This window comes from Nomascus leucogenys, chromosome 12 (assembly GCF_006542625.1).
Source record: "Nomascus leucogenys isolate Asia chromosome 12, Asia_NLE_v1, whole genome shotgun sequence".
NCBI lineage: Eukaryota > Metazoa > Chordata > Mammalia > Primates > Hylobatidae > Nomascus > Nomascus leucogenys.
The window spans coordinates 81,530,635-81,552,651 of NC_044392.1; the positions used below are offsets into that span (position 1 = coordinate 81,530,635).

Sequence of the window (22,017 nt, forward strand, 5' to 3'; positions counted from 1 at the left end):
TATGACTTATCTTTGGCATATCCAATTGCCATCATCTCTACACTTATACCTTGGGGCCACTATAAAGTAAAATAAGGGTTACCTGAACACAAGCACTACAATACTGCAATAGTTGATAGGATAACCAAGATGATTAAGTGTTTAATGGTGGGTAGCATATACAGCATGGATAGGCTGAACAAGGGGATGACTCTTGTCCAGGGTGGGACGAGTGTGAGATTTCATTACGCTACTCAGAATGGCATGCAACTTAACACTTGAATCCACAGACAAGAGGTGACTACTGAAATGTCTTTGAAAATGCTAGGCCCTCAAATATTGAGTGACATGCTCATTCTTGACACGAGGCCTTATTCTGCTCCTTCATGTTGAAACTAGATTTTCTCTTACGTAGCCTCTATTCAAGCTAACCCATCCTTCAAGGTAAAACCTAACAAATATTGCAGTCCAGATCAATCTCATTTCTCCAGCAATACAGCACATATTTTGATACCTGTAGTCATCTACTGTTTTCAAATGTTACTTAGCAATTACGCTTATGTCCTAACTCTCCAAGACTGTACTATTATACTATAAACAATACTTTCACCACCACCCCCAAATTCCACCTCCTTGATTTTATGCTATGTCTTACACTATCCTATTTTTGCCAGTTAAGATCCTATCATCCTTCAAAGCCTAATTCAAACAGAATTCCCTTTCACTAAGTCTTTCCCTTGGTATCTTTCTTAGGCTTACTCTAGATTTCAATGGAACTTTGTACCGATACTCCATAGTAATTATCAATTTCAACTCAAATTTAGTTTATTTATGTCTGTGTCTTCCATAATTTAAGAACTCAGAGGCAGGCTCCTAATCTTTCCTCTATCTCTATCTCTTCACAGTAATTCATAGGCATTCAAAACACGATTGCTGAATTTGAATAAACACTTAATACAACCACACAGAATTTTACATCTCAACCACTTTCAGAAAAACTAAAGCATACAAAAAAAAAATCCTGTAATACTATAGTGAGTTGACTTGTGTCCCCCCAAAAAAGATATATCCAAGTCCTAACTCCCAGTATCTGTCATTATAACCTTATTTGGAAACAGGGTCTTTGCACATGTAATTAAATAATCTCCAGATAAGATCACCCTGCATTTAGAGTGGGCCCCAAATCCAATGACTGTTGCCCTATAAGAAAAGGAGGGGAAGATTGGAAATAGGGGAATGCCTCATAAAGATGGAGGCAGGAATTGGACTTATATGTCCAAGAATTACTAGCTGCAACCACAAACAGTAACAGGCATGGAAGGGATTCTCCCTCAGAGTATCCAGAAGGAACCAACCTTGACACAAACTCAGTTTTAGACTTCTAGCCTCTAGAACTCTGACGAACTGCTGCTATTTTATGCTGCCAAGTTTTTGGTAACTTGTAGCAGCTCTAGGAAATTAATATAAAGGCCTCAATAGCAGAGCCCCAGAAAAAATTTTTTAGAAATAATAGCAATAATGAAGTTAAGAAATAAACAGATTCGAGTTTTATTCAATGAAATACATACTTTGCCAGTACTTATGATGAATGGGATTTTGATTATAAAGCAGTGGCTCATTTTATATTAAGTTCAGCACAACCTCTTAAAATGTCTTGTGTTAAAAATATATTTTTAAAATGTTAAACCAAAGCTTTTACCACACTGACTATTCTCTCTTGCTGTGTGTACGTACACACACACACACACACACACACACAATTTTTTTTTGAGACAGAGTCTCATTCTGTCATCCAGGCTGGAGTGCAGTGGCATGGCCTCTGCACACTACAGCCTCAATCTCCCAGGCTCAAGTGATCCTCCCACTACATCCTCCCAAGTAGCTGGGACTACATGCGTGTGCCACCATCCCCAGCTGATTTTTGCATTTTTTGTAGAGATGGGTTTTCCATGTTGCCTGAGGCTGGTCTCAAACTCCTGGGCTCAAGTGATCCACCCACCTTGGCCTCCCAAACTGCTGGGACTACAGGCATGAGCCACCGAGTCCGGCCTAGACAATAATTTTTAAAATTCATGCAATTTCTAAAGAGAATGATCCTAATTAAGTTCTATGTTATGATGGTTATTTTCAAAACAATCTATGTCTTTATTTTTTTTGAGATGGAGTCTTGCTCCGTGGCCCAGGCTGGAGTGCACTGGCGCGATCGCGGCTCACTGCAAGCTCCGCCTCCCAGATTCATGCCATTCTCCTGCCTCAGCCTCCCGAGTAGCTGGGACTACAGGCACGTGCCACCATGCCCAGCTAATTTTTTTGTCTTTTTAGTAGAGACGGGATTTCACCGTCTTAGCCAGGATGTCTTGATCTCCTAACCTCGTGATCTGCCTGCCTCGGCCTCCCAAAGTGCTGGGATTACAGGCGTGAGCCACTGCACCCGGCCCAATCTATGTCTTAATGTTCTTAATGGTGAAGTTACACATTTTGGACATAATACTAGATACGGCCTTATATTTTGCTTATTCTCTACAAAGAATTTTAGGCCAGGCGTGGTGTCTCACGCCTGTAATCCCAGCACTTTGGGAGGCTGAGGCAGGCAGATCACGAGGTCAGGAGATTGAGACCATCCTAGCTAACACGGTGAAACCCCATCACTACTAAAACTACAAAAACAAATTACCAGGCGTGGTGGCATGCGCCTGTAGTCCCAGCTACTGGGGAGGCTAAGGCAGGAGAATCGCTCAGACCCGGAAGGCTGGGGTTGCAGTGAGCCAAGGTTGTGCCACTGTACTCCAGCCTGGGCAACAAAGCAAGACTCCATCTCAAAAAATACATAAATATATTAGCTGAGCATAGTGGTGCACACCTGTAATCCCAGTTACTCAGGAGGCTGAGGTACAAGAATTGCTCAAACCCAGGAGACAAAGGTTGTAGTCAGCCAAGCTCGTGCCACTGCACTTCAGCCTGAACAACAGAGCAAGACACTGTCTCAAAAAAAAAAAAAGAAAGAAAAAGAAAAAGGAAAATCCAATCCAAGCTACTTTTAACCAGAGGGCTTGAATTAGAAAATTAAATATACACATAACTACCTTTAAAAACATTGAAGGCTGAGAATACTGCTTTCAAGAAACTGCTAAGTAGGTCCAAGGTTAATATTTAATATTATTCAAAGAGTTGCCACATGTAAAAACTGAGATCGCACCACTGCACTCCGGCCTGGGTGACAGAGCGAGACCATCTCTAAATAAAGAAATAAAGAAATAAATAAGTACACTTAAGTCTTAAGTACTTTTTAAGTCCTTAGTTTTAAAATATTTTCAAATTTTTGAAAATTTCAAAAATATCGACAGTGACCCTACTAAAACCAATTAAATTCTACCTTCCATATAAAAGCAAACCAGTACAGGTAACTTAATTTTACATATTTAGTTATACTTATTTACCCAAGATCATGAAACAAATCAAATTCAATAAATACTACTTGAATTTGGTAAAACAATTATCTTAGAAATTAATTATAATTCTTTGAAGCTTGACATTTTTAGTTGTAGATACACAATTTCAGCACTTAAAGGGCTAAAAAGTTAAGCAAATTACTAATATCAATTATTGTATCCATTTAACCTATAAAGTAGTAGGAATTAATATTGAATTGCTACTCTAATAACATCTCCATTCTATTCCTTTGGGCCTCTTTTATGCCTATTAAATATATACATGAAACAAAACCATGTCATGGCAATTTGCTGTTCTCTAAAATGGTACTATTCTTATACGGCAAGTCCCTACTAGGCAACACTGTTTTTTCTTTCTCATAACAACACACAGCATACATGAGCCAACACTAGCAGTAGTCTTACACTATCTCTCAGTTAACAGAAAACCACCGTGCTGTTTGGCCAGGCAGTTTGTGTCTGGACATGTGTTAAGGAAATGTGAAGACCAATTAGAGAGCTACAAAATAATCAACTTACTCTAGCCTACATTATAGTCATACCTTAATTTTCCAGCAGCCACATTTCTAAATATCTCAACCACTTATATTTCATAAAGTAGAAAGCAAGAATAACAAACTGAAGAAAATATCTTTCCAGTGGTGAACAATATTTTTAAGCCATTTACGTTTTTTCAGAAGTAAATCACTCTCAAACCCTCATAGTCTAAAAAATCAGAACTGTGGTTTGTAAAAGGTTTGAACTTTATTCATGTGATTATTTGTCCCAGAAAGCCTTAATTCTTCCAGCCTATAACAAATTAATTAATAATGTTTAGAAGCTATGTGGGAGAGTAGAAAGCTGCTCAGTGCACTATGAATAAATAAACATAGATTATTAACATAGGAATTCCAACAGATGATATGTGAAAAGCAGAAAAATATAAAAGCACCACCTAGCCTAAGTCATTAAGTGTAAGGATAAGATTCCCCCACCTACATCCAGATTCCCGTGAGTAGCACAACATGTTATAGCAATGAACAATAATGAATCTTCATAATCTCTCAGCAGAAAGGTAGGAAAGGTGAATATGTTATAAAAATGGTGTTTTTAAAAGCATGAAATATTTAATACCTTCTAGAAAATGCTTCAATGAAAAGGTATTTTCAATGTTTCTGGTCTTCAGATGGTTTAAAAGTTGCTTACAGAACTATAGTTTATAAAGAATGGGTTTCTAATGACACAATTCTTCATTGGAAAATTCATATCAAGTTAAAATAACACAAAATATCTAAGATATAAGGTTATGCAAAATTACAATAAACCTTTTAAAAATCAACAGACCTGTTACAGAATATGCTCTTGGATTCTGGCAGGAACTTGGTGACAAAGGGATACAGAAACCAAAACCATGCTTCCACAAGTCTTTGATGAACCCATAGGCTTTCCCTTCCAAAACTCTTTCCAACAAGCTTCATTTCCTTAAGCTTCCATGTCTCCTCAAGGAAAAAAGCTAATATTCAAGGATACCTCTCACAAAATCTCTTATCTGCTTATTGTCATCCCAAATTCTGTATACAAAAAAAACCCCTTACATTTTACAATATCAATGACAATATATTCAAGTGTCACTTATTGATTGAAACACTAACTATAATCTGTCACTAAGGATACATTACTAATCCAGGATGCTGCTATTAACTTATTTGACTTACATTTATAACATTTTATAATGTATCAAATTACACATGTAAATTAGCAACTCATATAAATTCAGAAAAGCAATGCAACCAATTTTTTAAAAATCATTCAAAAATCCTATTTTCTAGCAAAAGTAAAACGTTTGAAAAAAATTAATTTCTTTTTTTTTAAATTTTTTTCAGAGACAAGAGTCTCACTCTGTCACCCAGGCTGGAATGCAATAGCATGATCATAGCTTGCTGCACCCTTGAACTCCTGGGCTCAAGCAATCCTCCTGCCTTAGCTTCCCAAGTAGCTAGGACTACAGGCATGTACCACCATGCCTGGCTAATTTTAAAATTGTTTTGTAGAAACAGGGTCTCACTATGTTGTCCAGGATGGTCTTGAACTCTTGGTTCCAAGTGATCCTCCCACTTTGGCCTCCCAAAGTGCTGGGATTACAAATATGAGCCACTGTGCCCGGCCAATTAATTTCTTAAACTATTATTGGTAAGCTTACTTTTAACTTCCACTTGATATGAAAAAATTACTTTTAACTAGCTGCTAGAGATTCATTCAGATATTGTCAACATTTTTTTCTTTTTAGCATTTGACATTTAATGATGGGGTAAATAACCTTGGTTAGAATTAAAATAAAAAAATATAAACTAATTTTATTTAATTATTCAAGCCCAGGCCATACATAAAAGCACTGAGGATCAAACATAAATATCCACAAGGGCGCCAGTGACACCCAACAGGCATGTGCAAACCACCTCTCACAATACGTTTTCAAGATCAAGCAGTCTTTCAAAGCACAGTTATCCATTTGTCATGGTTTTGTAGCACTGATATTATACATATTTTATATATAGTTTCATTAACTCACTGTCAAAGCTGCCTGTGTGACACCTAAGAAAATTCAGTGAGAGCAATACTAAGACATAAAGATTTTTGTTGGATGGGTTGGACTTTGGACGGCCACAAACCATTATCTAAGGTTTTTTGTCCCCTCCCTAGACAAATTTTTGCCCATTTATGGATGTGATCACCCACACTGGGAATACATGTCATAGGGTTAGGAGAAAAAATGGATTAGCCACCTTTTAGTAAATACAAAGAATAGAAAATAGACTGATTTTCGAGCAGGATATATTTTTACACAAAAATATATTTTATCGTCTGTGAAGGTTAAAATGGTTTGTTTCCTTGCCTAAATCTAGGGAAAGGTATCTTGAATGACACATCACATTTTCTGAAGATGCGGGACAAATAAAAAGTTAACTAATAATACAGTTTATACACTTATCTCCAACAAAGAGAAAATGCCAGAGGAGCTGGCAAAGAGGGATTTTGTTGAGCAGAAATGAGAGGAGGGAAGAGGAAAAAAAGCATAATATTTCAATCTAGCTATTACTCCAAGACATTTTTATAAAAGTTACAAATATTGTACCTGGAACCCATCTACTTGTTTTACAGAGAACCTATTAGTTTGCTTTCATAGCTTCTTCCATATCCAAATTTATATCAGACAGACATCTGGTTTTCTAACTGCTACCAATTAGAAAAGAATCCATAATCAGATAAAGTTCTTACCTTACATTTCACTGTCCAGTTTTTATTTTTCTGAACATGACTGATCAACTGCCACAGAAAAAAAACCAAAAGGGACTGTGATGTGTACATTCATTGAGGTACTCAAATATAACTAAGAAAAATCTCCCCCCAAAAACAGGGCTTAAAAAAACAAAAAAACAAAACTGTTTCCCAACGCTGCATGAGCATCTTCTTTGTCATCACATCCTCATTCAAACAACTCTAGAACCACAATGTAAAACAGTCTGGTAGAATTGCCTAAGTCAGATCATATTCCAACCAGAATTTAATAGTACCTAGTAGAAACTCAATAAAGTAGCCCAAAACAGTTAGTTCTACCCCCAACACAGATAATAGAGATATACTCAACATACACATTATAGAAAACAACCATGCATACTTGGACATATCTTGCAAGAAAAAAAAAAAAAGCGTGGGGCACCCTCAACTCTAACACATCAGTGAATATTCAATTCTGTTAAATATTTAGTAAAAAATATACGTAGCAAGAGCTGGCTTCATCACCCCTATATTAGAATTTATAGAGTATCTCTAATAGCTTATATTCTGGCTCTAGTTTGGTGGTCTAAGGGTCTAGGAATACACATTTATCACTTAGTAGCAGAATATTTATAAAAATGCATTTGTTTTGAATAAAAATGGAATTACAATGAGTAAGGTATATTGTTTCCACATCTTTTATTTGCCTAGGGGCAAAACTTATTTTAAAAGTGCAGGAAAAAAAAAAAAAAAAAAAAGTGCAGGAAATTCTTTTTTTTTTTTTTTTTTTGAGACGGAGTCTCGCTCTGTTGCCCAGGCTGGAGTGCAGTGGCGCCATCTTGGCTCACTGCTTCACTGCAAGCTCCGCCTCCAGGGTTCACGCCATTCTCTGGGCTCAGCCTCCCGAGTGGCTGGGACTACAAGCGCCCGCCACCACACCAGGCTAATTTTTTTGCATTTTTAGTAGAGACAGGGTTTCACCATGTTAGCCAGGATGGTCTCAATCTCCTGATCTTGTGATCCACCCGCCTCGGCCTCCCTAAGTGCTGGGATACAGGCATGAGCCACCACACCTGGCCCAGGAAATCCTTTTATATGAACCCTAACACCTTCTATGTAAGAAGAAAACATAGTTGGAAAATTAAGTCTGAATTTTTTAAAGTTTGGGGACACAATAGAGATATATTGTCTTTCAAATATAAAGTGTACATGCTCACTAAACGTACTTTAAGACCACTTAAGATGAACATGTGATAGTTATTAATATTATAGGCGGGATGAGGAAAATGAAAGCAAAGTTTTATAAAGATTAATTCAAGTGAACATACTAGCAGTGGAATTAGAAAATCCTTACCACCCTAGCTAAATAAAAGCAGTCAACTACTGCACTAGTGTGTATTTTCAAGGAAATACAGAAGCAAAACTCATTAGCTCTTTAAAAAATACACACATTTAATGTTGGTCTGTTTTAATTTCTAAGTAAAGCAATTCCAAAAATACAAACTGAACATCAGAGCCATGTGAACCACCATGAGAAAATAAAACAGACATTCACAATAATTATGTCTAAAGACAGTTCAGCTGGATAAATCATCTTCCAAGTATGTTAAAGAAAAAGTTTCTAAAAATACTGCTGGTGTTCAGTTAGAATTAAAGGACTTTGGGGAAAATGAAATAATATGATACAGGTGGAGTGAATAAGGATACACGGGATTTACATTTTTCATTACCCCTAGATATAAACAAACATTCAAAAATCAACACAAACTCTGTGTGTTATTCAAAATATTGCAGCTGCAGGAAAGGCAACCTTAAATTAATAGCTAGGGGAAAATCAAGTTTTGGTGGAGGTAAACAGAAGTAACAGTTTTTAATTTGCACTTTTGTAAAGCTCATTTATACCTGGCCAACCAGGAACCAAATGCAGACAATGAAGTTCTCTGCTTCTTTTGGCTATAATGTGACAAGAAAGGATCATCTTTTGAAGATGTTTAAAGAAATAAAGCAACTTTCTTTATAAACAGTCAAATAATCAATTAATGGAATAAATAAGTACTAACCCACATTTTAACCACTCTGTAATCACTACACTTTACATATTTTTTATTTTGGTGGCAAATTTCCCCATAATTAGTCTAAAATCCACCAATCACTTTTAAAAGTAAAATGAATAGCCACCAAAATAAGAAAATCTTCTGTTCACTCTTTGGCTAAAAAGGAAAACAAATAAAACAAAACAAAAAGAAACAGAAGACAACTCTAACACTGGTGATAAAAGAAACTTTTTTTTTACAAGTAAAATAAAGTTATCAATTTAAATCTTGGTACATTTTATAAAAACAAGAGGTAATGTTGTAATAAAACAGCAGTAGCCTCAGCCGGCAACATACTGTTTGTTAACCCTGTGCAATAAAATACTTTGTTCATACTACACTTATTCCAACATGACTAACAGTTACTACAGACATTTCAGGAATCTTCACGGGACTCCTATAGACTTACTGTTAAAAATGAGAGACATTTACAATCATAATGTGCCATGAAAACTTGAAAACGTTACTTCTAGTAGGAGATAATGTTCATATTATTTGAATTTGTTTTAGGTACTGAACAGCTTAGTTACAAGGACTAAAAGTGAAAAGCATTCTAAAAGCCCATGAACACTGTTGTTCACACCCTTCTTCAGAACACACTAAACTTGTCTGACACATTTCTCTTCATACATAGCAAGCAACAGCACCCAATAAAAGCCTGAGAAGAAATGCTGCTGTGTAAATACTGCAACTATTCCTGAAAAAAGAATTATGGGATATATACTCCAAAGCTGCCCATTCCCATAATTTGTATTGCATAGGTCACATAATCACACACATATATATACACGTGTGTATATATATGCACATGCAAGAATATATTAAGACGACAATGAAGTCTAGTCACAGAGCAATTTACAGGCTCAATATATTTACACTTTGCTTGAAGGAAAATTTCAATATTTTACAGTCTTTCAGTAGGCATTATATACACTGCACTTTATGAAATCTAAAAGGTATTGAAATAAATTTTTCCAACATTTTGGTAACAAAACAAACAATGTTTCTCCAAATACTTGTGCTATCTACATGATGTTTGCTCTGATAATCACTAATCACAAAAAACTGACTCAATGGAATAATTAGAAAAATTGTCTAACACCATGCATGGGTTTCAATCATTTTTAATATCCTATCCTAGAAACATTCTACAAATCTTAAGATTTAAAAAATTAAGTCTCTGTTCTGATTTTTAAAAGATACCTTTTTATGACAATATCCATAACATTGACAGGTACATGTTAAGGCTAGTATCATCCCCTTTTTTGAATTTTTTTGACTTTTTTTTTTTTTTTAAGAAAGATAGTAAAAGCCAGACTCCTTTAGGGCTTTGAACTGTACCTACAGAAAATCAGAGTGCAGTGAACATAATGTTCAGTCCTACAGTCAGGATGCAGTTGCTCCTTCCCATTCCACAAGATACTGCACCTTTCCATCAAGTGTCACCCGACGTGCCAAAACTCGGTATTTTTCGCCACATGCTATTCTACCTGCAGCACCAAAATAACTGGTAATGGAGTTCTTTAGATGATTGAGTTGTAACTCCTGATCTGCTAAGTTATTCAGAATCTCTGTGTTGAGTTCATCAAACTGATAATCTTCTTTGCCTTCATCATCTTTTACAATTTCTGAGTTCTGAGTCTGGAGTGCTCTTCTTGGAAGACGACCTCTCCTTCTCCGCAAATGTGGTATTGCAGCAGGCCAAGATCTTCCTGTACGTGTTCTTTTTCTGGAGTCAGATAATCTATGTAACAGAGAAGACTAGAATTGTCTACTAAGCTTTTTTAGCATCCTATGCCCATACAATATGTTCTCTTTTTTGGATTACTCTACTATACCATATATCCTTGATGATATAAAAATGAGCCAAACCCAAACAATAAATGCTATATAAATGGACTATCACTTGCACTCATTACTTTAGATTTTGTCACCTTCTTGGGGCTGAACTTTGTAGAGCTTTTCTTCCTTAACTACTAGTAAGTTTAGGGTAATTTTTTTACTTCGGAGGCCAACAAGGAAAATTCTTACAAAGAGGCCCTACTCATAAATCAGGTATTGCCAATAATCTCATCATTTAAAAGAGCTCATTCACTTGTTCATTGGAACAAATAATTAATGAGCACAAACTACATCTACGACACTGTTCCATGTCCTTAAAGAGTGGAACTAGAACAGAGGTTCTCTTATTACCAGTTCTAGGCCTAGTGAAGTAATACACCAGAATCAGAATAAGCACAGACTAGCAGTCAGAGTATGCTGGGTCTATCCCTAACTCTATTACTTGGCCAAATTCAAATCTTAATCTCTATGTTCACTTAATAAGGAAGGGATTAGACTGGATAATGTGTGAGGTCCTTTTCAGCACAGAAATTCAATTATTTGATGATTTTATAATAAAAGGAGAATATAGTACAACAACTAAATTGAAAGACCTACAGTCATACTGTATAAGTTAACAACCCAGCTCTGTTATACTTGTTAAACATGCAATGTTGGGCTTGTTACTTAAAATCCCCCTAAGTCTCACTTTCCTCATCTGTAAAATGAGAACAACAGGACTTACACAACTCAAAAACTTGTTCTCTTTTGTTTGTTTGAGACAAGGTCTCACTCTGTTGCCCAGGCTGCAGTGCAGTGGCACAATCATGGCTCACAGCAGCCTTGACCTCTTGGGCTCAAGTAATCCTCCACCTCAGCTTCCTGACTATCTAGGACTACAGACACCAATACCAAGCCCAGATAATTTTTTTCTTTTGTAGGGATGGGGTCTCATCTCAAACTCTTGCCTCAAGCAATCTTCCCACCTTGGCCCCCCAAAGTGCTGGGATTATAGGCATAAGCCACCACACCCAGCCAAAAAATTGTTTTAAGAATTAAATAAGACAATATATGTAAAAAGCTTAGCAGAGTATCTAGTAAGAGGCCCCAAAAAAGTCAATTATTCAGAATTCATTAATAAATGGGTTACACTTTAAGCATTTAATGTAGAATTTTGCATAATTTACAACAGCAGTTTTCGAATTATGAACAAAATTTAAACAGAACGAAGTATAAAACTTGAAAATAGTAGCTCTGACCCCAAATAGATTAACCTTTTCATACCTGACATGATGTGCTTTAGAGAAAAGTTGTCCTGGCCAGGTAAAGTGGCTCACGCCTGTAATCCCAGCACTTTGGGAGGCCGGGGCAGGTGGATCACTTGAGATTAGGAGTTCAAGACCTGCCTGGCCAACATGGTGAAACCCCATCTCTATTAAAAATACAAAAAGTTAGCTGGGCATGGTGGCACACACCTGTAATCCCAGCTACATGAGAGGCCGAGGTGCCAGAATTTCTTGAATCCGGGAGGCGGAGGTTGCAGTGAGTTGATATCATGCCACTGCACTCCAGCCTGGGTGACAGAGCGAGACTCCATCTCAAAAAAAAATAAACAATAAACAAAAACGTTGTCCTTCTGAAGGGCTGGATTAAATAAGATATCAGAGGGGAGTCTGCTATTGATAAAAATCTTAAGTTTAAAATCATTTTAAGGACAAAAGGATTTAGGTGTCTGATTTTTTTTTTTCAATCAAATCTTGGCCAGCTGTAGTGGCTCAGGCGTGTAATCCCAGCACTTGAGAAGGCCAACACAGGAGGATCACTTGAGGCCGGGAGTTCAAGACCAGCCTGGGCAACTTAGCAAAACCATCTCTACAAAAAATAAAAAAGCATTAGTTAGGTGTGGTGGCACAATCTGTAGTCCCAGCCACTAGAGAGGCTGACATGGGAGGATTTTTTGAAGCCAGGAGTTTGAGGCTGCAATGAGCCATGATTGCGCCACCGCACTCTAGCCTGTGCAACAGAGTGAGAATCTGTCTCTTAAAAAGAAAAAAAAAAAAAAAATCAAATCTTCCTAAAACAAAGAACACTTGTGTAGCAGGAGCATTAAAAAGCCTAACGAGCACAGCTTCTAAACAATGGTATACTTTTTCTCTGTGTACACTGCAAATTTCCATTCAAACATGAAAAATATGTTTATACTCTAGAAAGCAAAAATATTCAAATGAATATTAACTATTGGGATCTACATATGGATTACTTCTCAAAAAGCTGGTAGACACAACTTGCATCACTTTCAATTGCTAAAAAATTATTAAATCAACACTTTACAAAGAAAAGAAATCTAGAATAAAAAAAGTAAAAAAAATAAGAATGTAAAATGTCTACCCATAATGCCTGGAAATGCTAGACGAGGTAGTTTCTTTTGCACCGGAAGCACCCGTGAAATCCACATCTGAGGTATTAGATGAATGTGCAGTTCCCTCAGTTCTCCTGAGACAAAAGAATTTAAATTGTGTAACGACTATATTATATAACAAACAGAAATATTAACATCCACTCAAAAGACAAAACCTAGAAAGGGAGAAAATAACTTTCTATTTACCCTATAGAACAAGGTAAATCCAAAGTAGGATTCTCTGAAATTGATTCCTTATCCTGGAAAATAAAAATATATACTTAAAGCATGTCTCTAAAGTAAGCTGAAAAAAATACTAGCTTCTCAGTTATTTCATGCATCCTTCTTCTTGAGAACATATACCAACATATCCTCTTACCAAAAGTGGCTCAGCAGTTTTTTGAATCATTTTTCTTGTATATGGGCCAGGTGGACGACCTACAGATTTTTTCTTTCCTTTTTTTTCTATGCCATTGCTTACTTCCCTGAAATGGAAAACCATTATGCATTTAATCTCTGCATAAAGAAAGCAAAGACATTGACTCTATGTATGTAACTAGACACATATACATATATTTTATTATTTTATATTAATGGTTATATAAAAAGTAAATATTAGTTGAATCCACAAGTTTAGTCAAGTGCACAGATAATATATTCTAATATAAGTATTTCTTGACTTTAAAGATATTTACATTACAAAAGGCTTTAAAAAAGTCCTCTTTAATATAATTCTGAACAATATATACCACTTAAGATTTAAAAACAACAACAAAAACCAGACAATTATACTGGATGGAAGATTTCAAAACTCCTAAAAGCTCAATTATATAGTTTAATTTTAGGTTGTTACAACTTGGAGGATGTTTCAAGGATTTACTACTAAAAATGACTATGAATTTAGCAGTTAACTTCATGGAGTCAGGAAATATCTATGTTAAAATTGTAGTAGTCATAAAGGCTGCCTTTAGATATATATGTAGATTCTTGAATGACACTATGAGAAAGAGAATGAAGCCCAGAGTGGCAGAACGTAAAGGAGAAAGGAGTAAGAAATCCTTCATATTCTCAGGGAGTCATTCAAAAGGAAAAATCAGAAAGACCTAGAAAACCATTTTTTAAACATAAAGCCAAATACCAAGCAACAGGAAGGAAAAAAGTGCAATAGGCAAAGACACTCTAATTAATAGAAAAAAAGAAAAAATATATATAGAAAGAATATCTATTTCATTTACTCAACAATAGCTACCATATAAAGATGATATTAGATAATATGGATACAAAGGTGTTCCCTGTGCTAAAGAGTTCACAATATAGTTAGAAAGTGACAAATGTGTATACAAGCAAGCTAATAAAATGGAGTGAGGGCTATGAGGAAATTGTCCAGGAGACTTCAATTAAGGAGAGGAAAAAAGAACACTATACAATAGCCTAGAAAGAGATGAATGGAGAAAGTAGGAAAAAAACTTATCCCTCCAGATGCCAAAAAAGCTCAGGGAATAAAGGTGGAAGTATGAGGAAGGAGAAAGTAGGGGAACTAGAAGGACAAAGCAGAACCAGACGCTATAATCAAAAGTCTCAGGAATAAGATGGATGGGATATCCATTTCTTTTGTAAAATGATCAACATAATATGTATAAAGGACTCCTGGACTAAAGAAAGTAATCTCAAACTAAAAGGAACAACTTATACACAAGGTCCAGAAGGAACTGAGGATGCCTTTAAAGAAAGCAGCTGAATCCTTATCTGGTGGCATCAGATGACCTGATAGCTACCACAAAGGGAACATCCTATCACATTATGATAGAAATGAAAAAGCTTGTGGAATTTTTTTTTCTGATTCATAATATGGGCAACTGCTAGCGAAGGATTTGAGTGACAAAATCTGAAAGTGATAGGAATAATAAGCATTCTTTCTTTCATTCAAAGAAAAATTAATAGCTAATTTCTTACAAACTTCATATAACTGGACTCATTGTCAAGGCTTTGTAATTACATTTTCCTTATCTCCAAGATGACTATTCCATACCTTTAATTGACCCTTAAATTCCCCTCTCTGTACAAGCCTCTCAGCTATCTTTACCTTATATTTCATCGAGAAAATGGAGGCTACCAGACAAGAACTTCAGTCAATTTCCAACTGCTCAATCTACAACAGAACTAGCATCTGTACCCATCTTCTCTTTCACCCCATTTCAACAGAAGGATGTTTCTCCTTCTAGAAAAGGCCAGTCCCACATTTAGGTTCTACATCCCTTCTCTTTTGGCTTGTATTCTCCTATATCAATTTCCTCTTCTCCACTGGATCATTCCTACTTACACCCAAAAATAGGTTCCAACTATCTCCCATCTATTTTAAAAAACCATCATTTGACTAGTCCTATCCCCCTCTTCAGCTGCCATTCCATTTGTCAGCCTCCCTACACAGGAAAACTTCTAGGTGTTGATGACATATACCCTTTCCATTTTCTCCCCTCTCATTCAGAATCCTTAAAGATAGTTTCCTATTTTCCTCCTTTCCTTTACTACTGTTATTATTTTGAATCTGCCTGTGTCCCTGATATGCAGGAGAAGCCCAGTTTGACATGTAAATTTGGCAATGCTAGGTTCAGTCATACTTCCACCCAGTCCTATCTGGTTTCTATCTGTACCACTTCAAAGAAATTCCTTTTGTCAAGGTCACTAATAACAAAATGTTACCTTATGCAATAAATATTTTTCTTTCATTTTAATCTACCTCTCACTAGCATTCAATACACTTCAATACACCTATCTTTCTTGAAACACTATCTTTCTTTTGGTTGTCATGACATCAAACTTCCTGGTTTCCTCCCATCTCACTGATCATTCTTTTTTTAGTCTCCTTGCTTATTTCACCTCTTCCAAATTTATAAATGATGTCAGGACATGATCCCAGATCACCTTCTCTTCTCTCTCTACTTGCTCCCTTGGTAATTTCACTCATTCTCATGGCTTTATCAATCAGATTCTCAATTTGTATCACCTCCCTAGACCTCTCCTATGAGCTCCTGAATTAAAAATCCAATTGCCTGTATTTCACATCATCCTGTGTGTATGAGGATGTGTGTGTGTGTGTGTGTGTGTGTGTGTCCCTCATAAGAATCTCCAATTCAATGAATATGAAACAGAAGAATGCTTCATTCACCATACCAAAATCTGTTCTTCCAGATCTTGATTAACCACCCACCAGTTGCTCAGGCCAGAAATCTGGGCATTATTTAATTGATTCCTTATTTGCAGAAATTTAATTCATTAGCAAATCCAATTAATTCTACCTCCAATAAAGACCTCATATCTGTTTTCTCTCCATTTGAGTGTTACCACCTACCTCTGCACAAGCCCTCATATCATCTATCTCTCATCTAGACAATTGGGTGTTAATTTTCTCCTGCTTTTATTCTTACCTCTATACTATCCATTCTCAAAAGAGCATCCAAAACAGTATTTTTTTTTTTTTTTTTTTTTTTTGAGGCAGAGTCTCGCTCTGTTGCCCAGGCTGGAGTGCAGTGGCGCGATCTCGGCTCACTGCAACCTCCACCTCCCGGATTCAAGCGATTCTCCTGCCTCAGCCTCCCGAGTAGCTGGGACTATAGGCGAACGTCACCATGCCTGGCTAATTTTTGTAATTTTAGTAGAGATGGGGTTTCACCATATTGGTAAGGCTGGTCTCAAACTCCCGACCTCAGGTGATCCACCTGCCTCGGCCTCCCAAAGTGCTGGGATTACAGGTGTGAGCCACTGCACCCGGCCGAGTATTTCTAAAAGATAATTAAATCCCTTACATGCCTCCCCATTATTCTTAGAAAACCCAAATTCCTTGTAAGACCTACAAGACCCTACACAAGACCAAGTCCCACCTAATCTTTCCAATACCCGATGCTACTCTCTCATCCTCATTTATACCACACCAGTCTTCTGTGAGTTCCTAGAATACGTTTCAAAGCCTTTGCACTCGTTATTTCTGCTAGCTGGAGTACTTTTTCCCTTTGTTTTTCACATTGTTATATCATTCTCATTCTTTAAGTCTTAATTTAAATATTATCTTAAATAGTCCTTCCTTAAGCCTCATCGTTAAAGTACAAAGGCCCCATCTCTATCCATAGTAAAGTCTAAAAGAGTATGCTATCCTAAATGGCACTAGCATAATCTGTAACTATTTTACTTATCATCTTTGTAAACCCCATCAGGGCAGAAGAAAAATCTATCTGTTTGTCATTGTACTTCCTAGCACTTAGATAATAAGGCACTTGAAAACTGTGCTGAATGAATGAATGAATGAATGAATGAATGAAAAGTGAACAAACAGGCTAGTACTCTTAAGCTGTTTGCTAACAAAATCAATAGAATCTATTTCTGGAAGGCCAAAGTCCTAAAATAAATAAACAAGCATCTGGCATCAACTCTTCATACCTTGTCTAAGCAAGATATTATAGACCAAAAAAAAAAAAAAATCAGAGTAACTGCCACTTGTACTTTCAAATATACTAAGGAGACTAAATAACATACATTTTTAGTTACAAATAAGCTAAAGAGAAAAACTAAGCCACAGATCAACTTTTACCTTGAATCAGATATAGGTTTGGATGCCTTTCTGCCTTTAATTTTAAATTCATGAGATGTTCCTTCAGGTTCTTTCTCTGCTTTGAAAGCCACATTTGGTGGCACAGGAGGAACACGAATTCGCAACCCAAACAAATGCTTCTTCTTCTTTATTTCTTTCCCAGACATAAACCTAAATTTTTAAAAAAATTAACTAAAATTTTAAAGACTGAACACATATACATAGTAGACCCTAACTTAACTTTCATATATAAGGCCCTTATAATTGAAAGCCCACCCAATACTACAAAAATTCACTTCCCCTTGCTTTCCTTGATTCTTATCTGCCCCAGAGCCAGTCTACAGTAGGATATGATGGGGAGGAAGGGATAGGACCAGAAAGGAGAAGAGCACATGTCCACTTTTCTTTTTAAACATGGCAACTAACTTTTTAAAGGAAGAAAGAAGAACAAAGAATGGTGTATTTTTGGTCCCAATATGCTTTCCCATATTTAGTGTCATCTGTTAGAAATTATTTCAAGAGGGATTTAGGAAAAAAAGAATTCCATCTCAGAGTGGATTTATAAGGAGAAAAACCTTAGTCAGAAATAATAGGTGACAGCATTGAAAAAGAAAGTAGGAGATAAATCCTAGAGGCCCAGAAAATAAAAGGAGTATCTAGAGTGCCAGATCTGGAAACGGAAATAATCCGGGGCAAAGAAGGGTTATTTCAGTGCATTATGGACTTGGGCCTCTGAAAAATATGCTCCTTAGACCTTTCTTTTAGTCTCTATGGTCCTTATTCCCAAGCACCTCCATCTACCTCAGCTCTACTGAAACTTGCCTGGCCACAAGAACCTCCATCAGTTGTTTAGAATGTTCTCCCCACCCCCTTTTTAATTTTTTTTTTTTTGAGACAGAGTCTCGCTCTGTCACCCAGGCTAGAGTGCAGTGGCTCAATTCGGCTCACTGCAACTTCCACCTCCCGGGTTCAAGCGATTCTCCTGCTTCAGCCTCCTAAGTAGCTGGGAATACAGGTGTGCACCAACACGCCTGGCTATTTTTGTATTTTTAGTAGAGACGGGGTTTCACCATGTTGGCCAGGCTGGTCTCGAACTCCTGACCCCAGGTGATCTGCCCACCTTGGCTTCCCAAAGTGCTGGGATTACAGGTGTGAGCCACCACGCCCAACCAAAATGTTCTACTTTTTTGCAGGTTTAAGAAAGGGGATCCCTCATTACTACCATAACAGGAACAGATATATTTCTGGTACCCTAAGTTGAAACTCAGAATTCACTGTCCCATGAAATATTTTTACCGGCACAATAATTGCTCAGGTACCTCATGACTTTTTTACAGTCTTTTTTCCGTTTTATTACACTTCAAGGTCATATTAGGTACCTCATGACTTTTTGAGCTGGTCTAAAGATCCAGCCACTGGTAATTACATTATTTAATGAAGAAATACTATCAATTTCAAAACACCAACTTATTGCAAACAAAAATTTTATAATATAATACTTTACTGGAGCCAACACACACATTTATAAAATTTGTTGCATTTAAAACTGTTTCTAAGAAATGTAGATATATTGTTTTAAAAAGAAGGGAATCCTTGTTAGTACAGTGGTGAGTAAAAAAAAAAAAGTAAAAATAAGGTGGGAGGAAGATCTGTAGATCTGTATGAGAATATATCAAATAATATCATTTAATTATCTTAGACCACTCAGCTAGAAATATTACTTTTCTGTAACTAATGGTGTTAACTATTATAACCATAGATCTCAACCTTTTTAAAAACCCATATTCCCTACAATATTCTCTCCTATCTTTTGAATATTCCCACCAGCTAACAAGACTTTATTTTACTTTCAGTACATTATATTATAGAAGGAAGTTATTACTGAATATGCTTTTTCAATGGAACAGGCTAAATTCTCCCAGAGATACTGATATGTCTCCCACCCACCATTCCCAGGAGAAGGATTACTCCTCCCTCCTCCAATCCTTGAGAATCACTGCTTTAATCTAACTAAAATAAAATAGGACATTATAAAGTTTAAAATGGTATGGACTTCTACACACCAATCCCACAATTCTTAAACAATGCCATTATTCCTTATACTTACTAAATGTCTCCCTCATAGGGATACATAAAATAAATCAACTTACATGGTCTTGTAATCATTTAATGCCTCCAGAACATGCTCATATCTTTCAGATTTTGGTGTGTCTGCCAGCTGTGAAGTATCAAGAAACAATTTAACGCACTACAATTTCATCAATTAGTAATATACAGGTGTTAGATAGAGGCAATGTGATGCAGAGGAAAAGTGTACTGATTGGTAGTCAGAAGATCTAAGTTCTAATTCCAAGTCCTCACTGACTAATTATGTGATCTAGGGCCATTTAACCTCTCAAGGCTTATTTTCTCACTTATAAAAAAGGAAGTATAAATCCTACACTAATTACTTGTTCATTGTATTAATCCAACGATATGTTTATGAAGGACCTACAAACTATAAAACATCACAAAAATGGGACTCTATTATTAGTTATTAAATTTTTCAAAAATTCTTTAACCTAGGGAAATAATACATTAGAATTATTTTAATATTGACTATAAAAGTTCCTAACAGATATCAATAGGAAGGAATACAAAAAGTAGGAAGAAACATACCATTTTCCAGTACCTCTAACATTAAGCATAAACCGATAATCCCTGTAATTTTTTAGAATACTGTAAAATTGAGAGATCTTTTCATAACAATTACAGACTTTAGCCAGCTCTAAATGGCTCAGTAATTTTTCATCATAACAAACCGTTTTAAAATCTAAATATTTAATTCTAGAAAAAAACCCTATTTTGTTCCAATAGGGCTTTTTCTCAGCGACCTTTCTGCTTCTTGACTAGGGCATATTAGCAAAGATATCTTAAATTACAAAGGACCGTCCTGAATTAATGCTACAAAGACCTTAAAAGAAAAAAAGCTGCTTCCAAAATATCACAGTTGACTTTCAAAATTACAGCCAGTATGTTCTTTACCAGTTGAAACTCCCAAGCCTCAGAACTGCTTTAAGTGAGAGAGAAAACAAATCTGCCAAATAGAATGCTGGAGCTAGAAAAAACTTGTAAGTCATCTACTCCAACTCTATTTTACACAAGTTAACAAATATAAAGGTTAAAACTGCTCAAATTCACCTGTCTAGTTGGTGAGAGAGCTAGAACCTGAACTCAAGTGATAAGTCCATTCATTCTACACTCACTCAGAGTCCACTCTGTGCCAATATGCTGAGGGCTAAAAAAAAAAAAACGTGAAATAGGAGTTAGGTACTCATTCCTCTATATCAAACCACCAACTCCTACTGTAATTTCTGAAGTGTCTAATGAAAGAGAATTTCAATTTTAAAGGAGGAATAATAGAATCAGACTTTATAAAGCTTGAATGAGGCCCTAGATCCAATTCAGCCTTCCACCAATATTGCAGTCTCTTTTACAGTACAGATATTTATTCAACCTTGGCTTAATTACTGCCATTGATAAAAGCTGATAAGGCACCAACTAAAAAACCCCATTCCATAAGTAGGCAAAATCTTCCTCCCCAGAGCTCTTTCATTCCCTCTTTTACAAGACAGCTCTTCAAATATCTGAATGCAACTATCATGTCTAACTATAAGATTAGGTTAAAATGTTTAATAGCTATATCACATGGTTACTTCATATTAAGCTTCTGACTAACTCTGTCTTCTTCCTGGTCCTCTCTCCCCACCCCAACTGTGAAATCTTATTAGATGAACTGCTATCAAATTGAGTATCCCCTATCATGCCCGTGTACTGTTTGTGTTTATGGCTAAAGCAGAATTTTTTAACTGCTGTTAATTGATCTTGTTTTCATCTCAATGTTCCAGATCTTTTCTCTTGATTCTGTCATCCTTCTAGAATTGAAGGTAGAGACAAAGACAGAACCCCTATGGCCCTCCATTAGAGTCTCCCTCAAGAATGTTTCCAAAGCACCGACTTTGTTACTGTTTTTCCATTAGTTACAAATCCATTTAATTTTCACTTTAACCAGTTCACATTTTAATATCTCATCTGAAATCAAGTTATACTATGTCTATATCATGCCCAAACCAGTGTTTGCTAACCATAAGAAAAACACCGACAAACCAGTGTTGCTAATCATATCAAAAAAGAAACCAAGAGTATACATGACTTATTCTAATAAGAGATTTTCCTTATTGCCTTTTAAATCTTCACAAACCATATATCTGAAAAATCTGAAAATTTGCTGAGTCAACAGCAAAACTAACTTCCTAATTTCTACAACCCACTTTTTTACTTTTTGACGATCACAATGAACTCTACTTTCTTTTGGTATTTACTCCCTACCATTTCTCAGAAATTTTATCTAGTAAGTTCCTTCAGCACTCCATGACTACTCTGCATAGAACTGCATATTTT

The 22,017-nt window shown here is 36.1% G+C and overlaps 1 protein-coding gene across 4 annotated transcripts in view; it reads right to left on the reverse strand.

Moving 5' to 3' along the window:
• Positions 1–8,110: 8,110 nt before the first annotated feature.
• Positions 8,111–22,017, reverse strand: part of MTF2 (metal response element binding transcription factor 2) — a 60,334-nt gene continuing 46,427 nt past the window's right edge. For 2 of the 4 annotated variants that reach the window (XM_003260054.3, XM_030825039.1), the window contains exons 10-15: positions 19,728–19,795; positions 17,578–17,748; positions 13,375–13,480; positions 13,203–13,255; positions 12,986–13,090; positions 8,116–10,520 (exon numbers count right to left, since the gene is read on the reverse strand). In XM_003260054.3, coding sequence (XP_003260102.1) covers positions 10,163–10,520; positions 12,986–13,090; positions 13,203–13,255; positions 13,375–13,480; positions 17,578–17,748; positions 19,728–19,795 — 861 coding nt within the window. In that variant the 3' untranslated portion in view covers positions 8,116–10,162. Of the gene's footprint in view, positions 10,521–12,985; positions 13,091–13,202; positions 13,256–13,374; positions 13,481–17,577; positions 17,749–19,727; positions 19,796–22,017 lie in introns of all 4 variants that reach the window. The other 2 variants (XM_012500466.2, XM_003260056.4) reach the window with 2 other exon arrangements.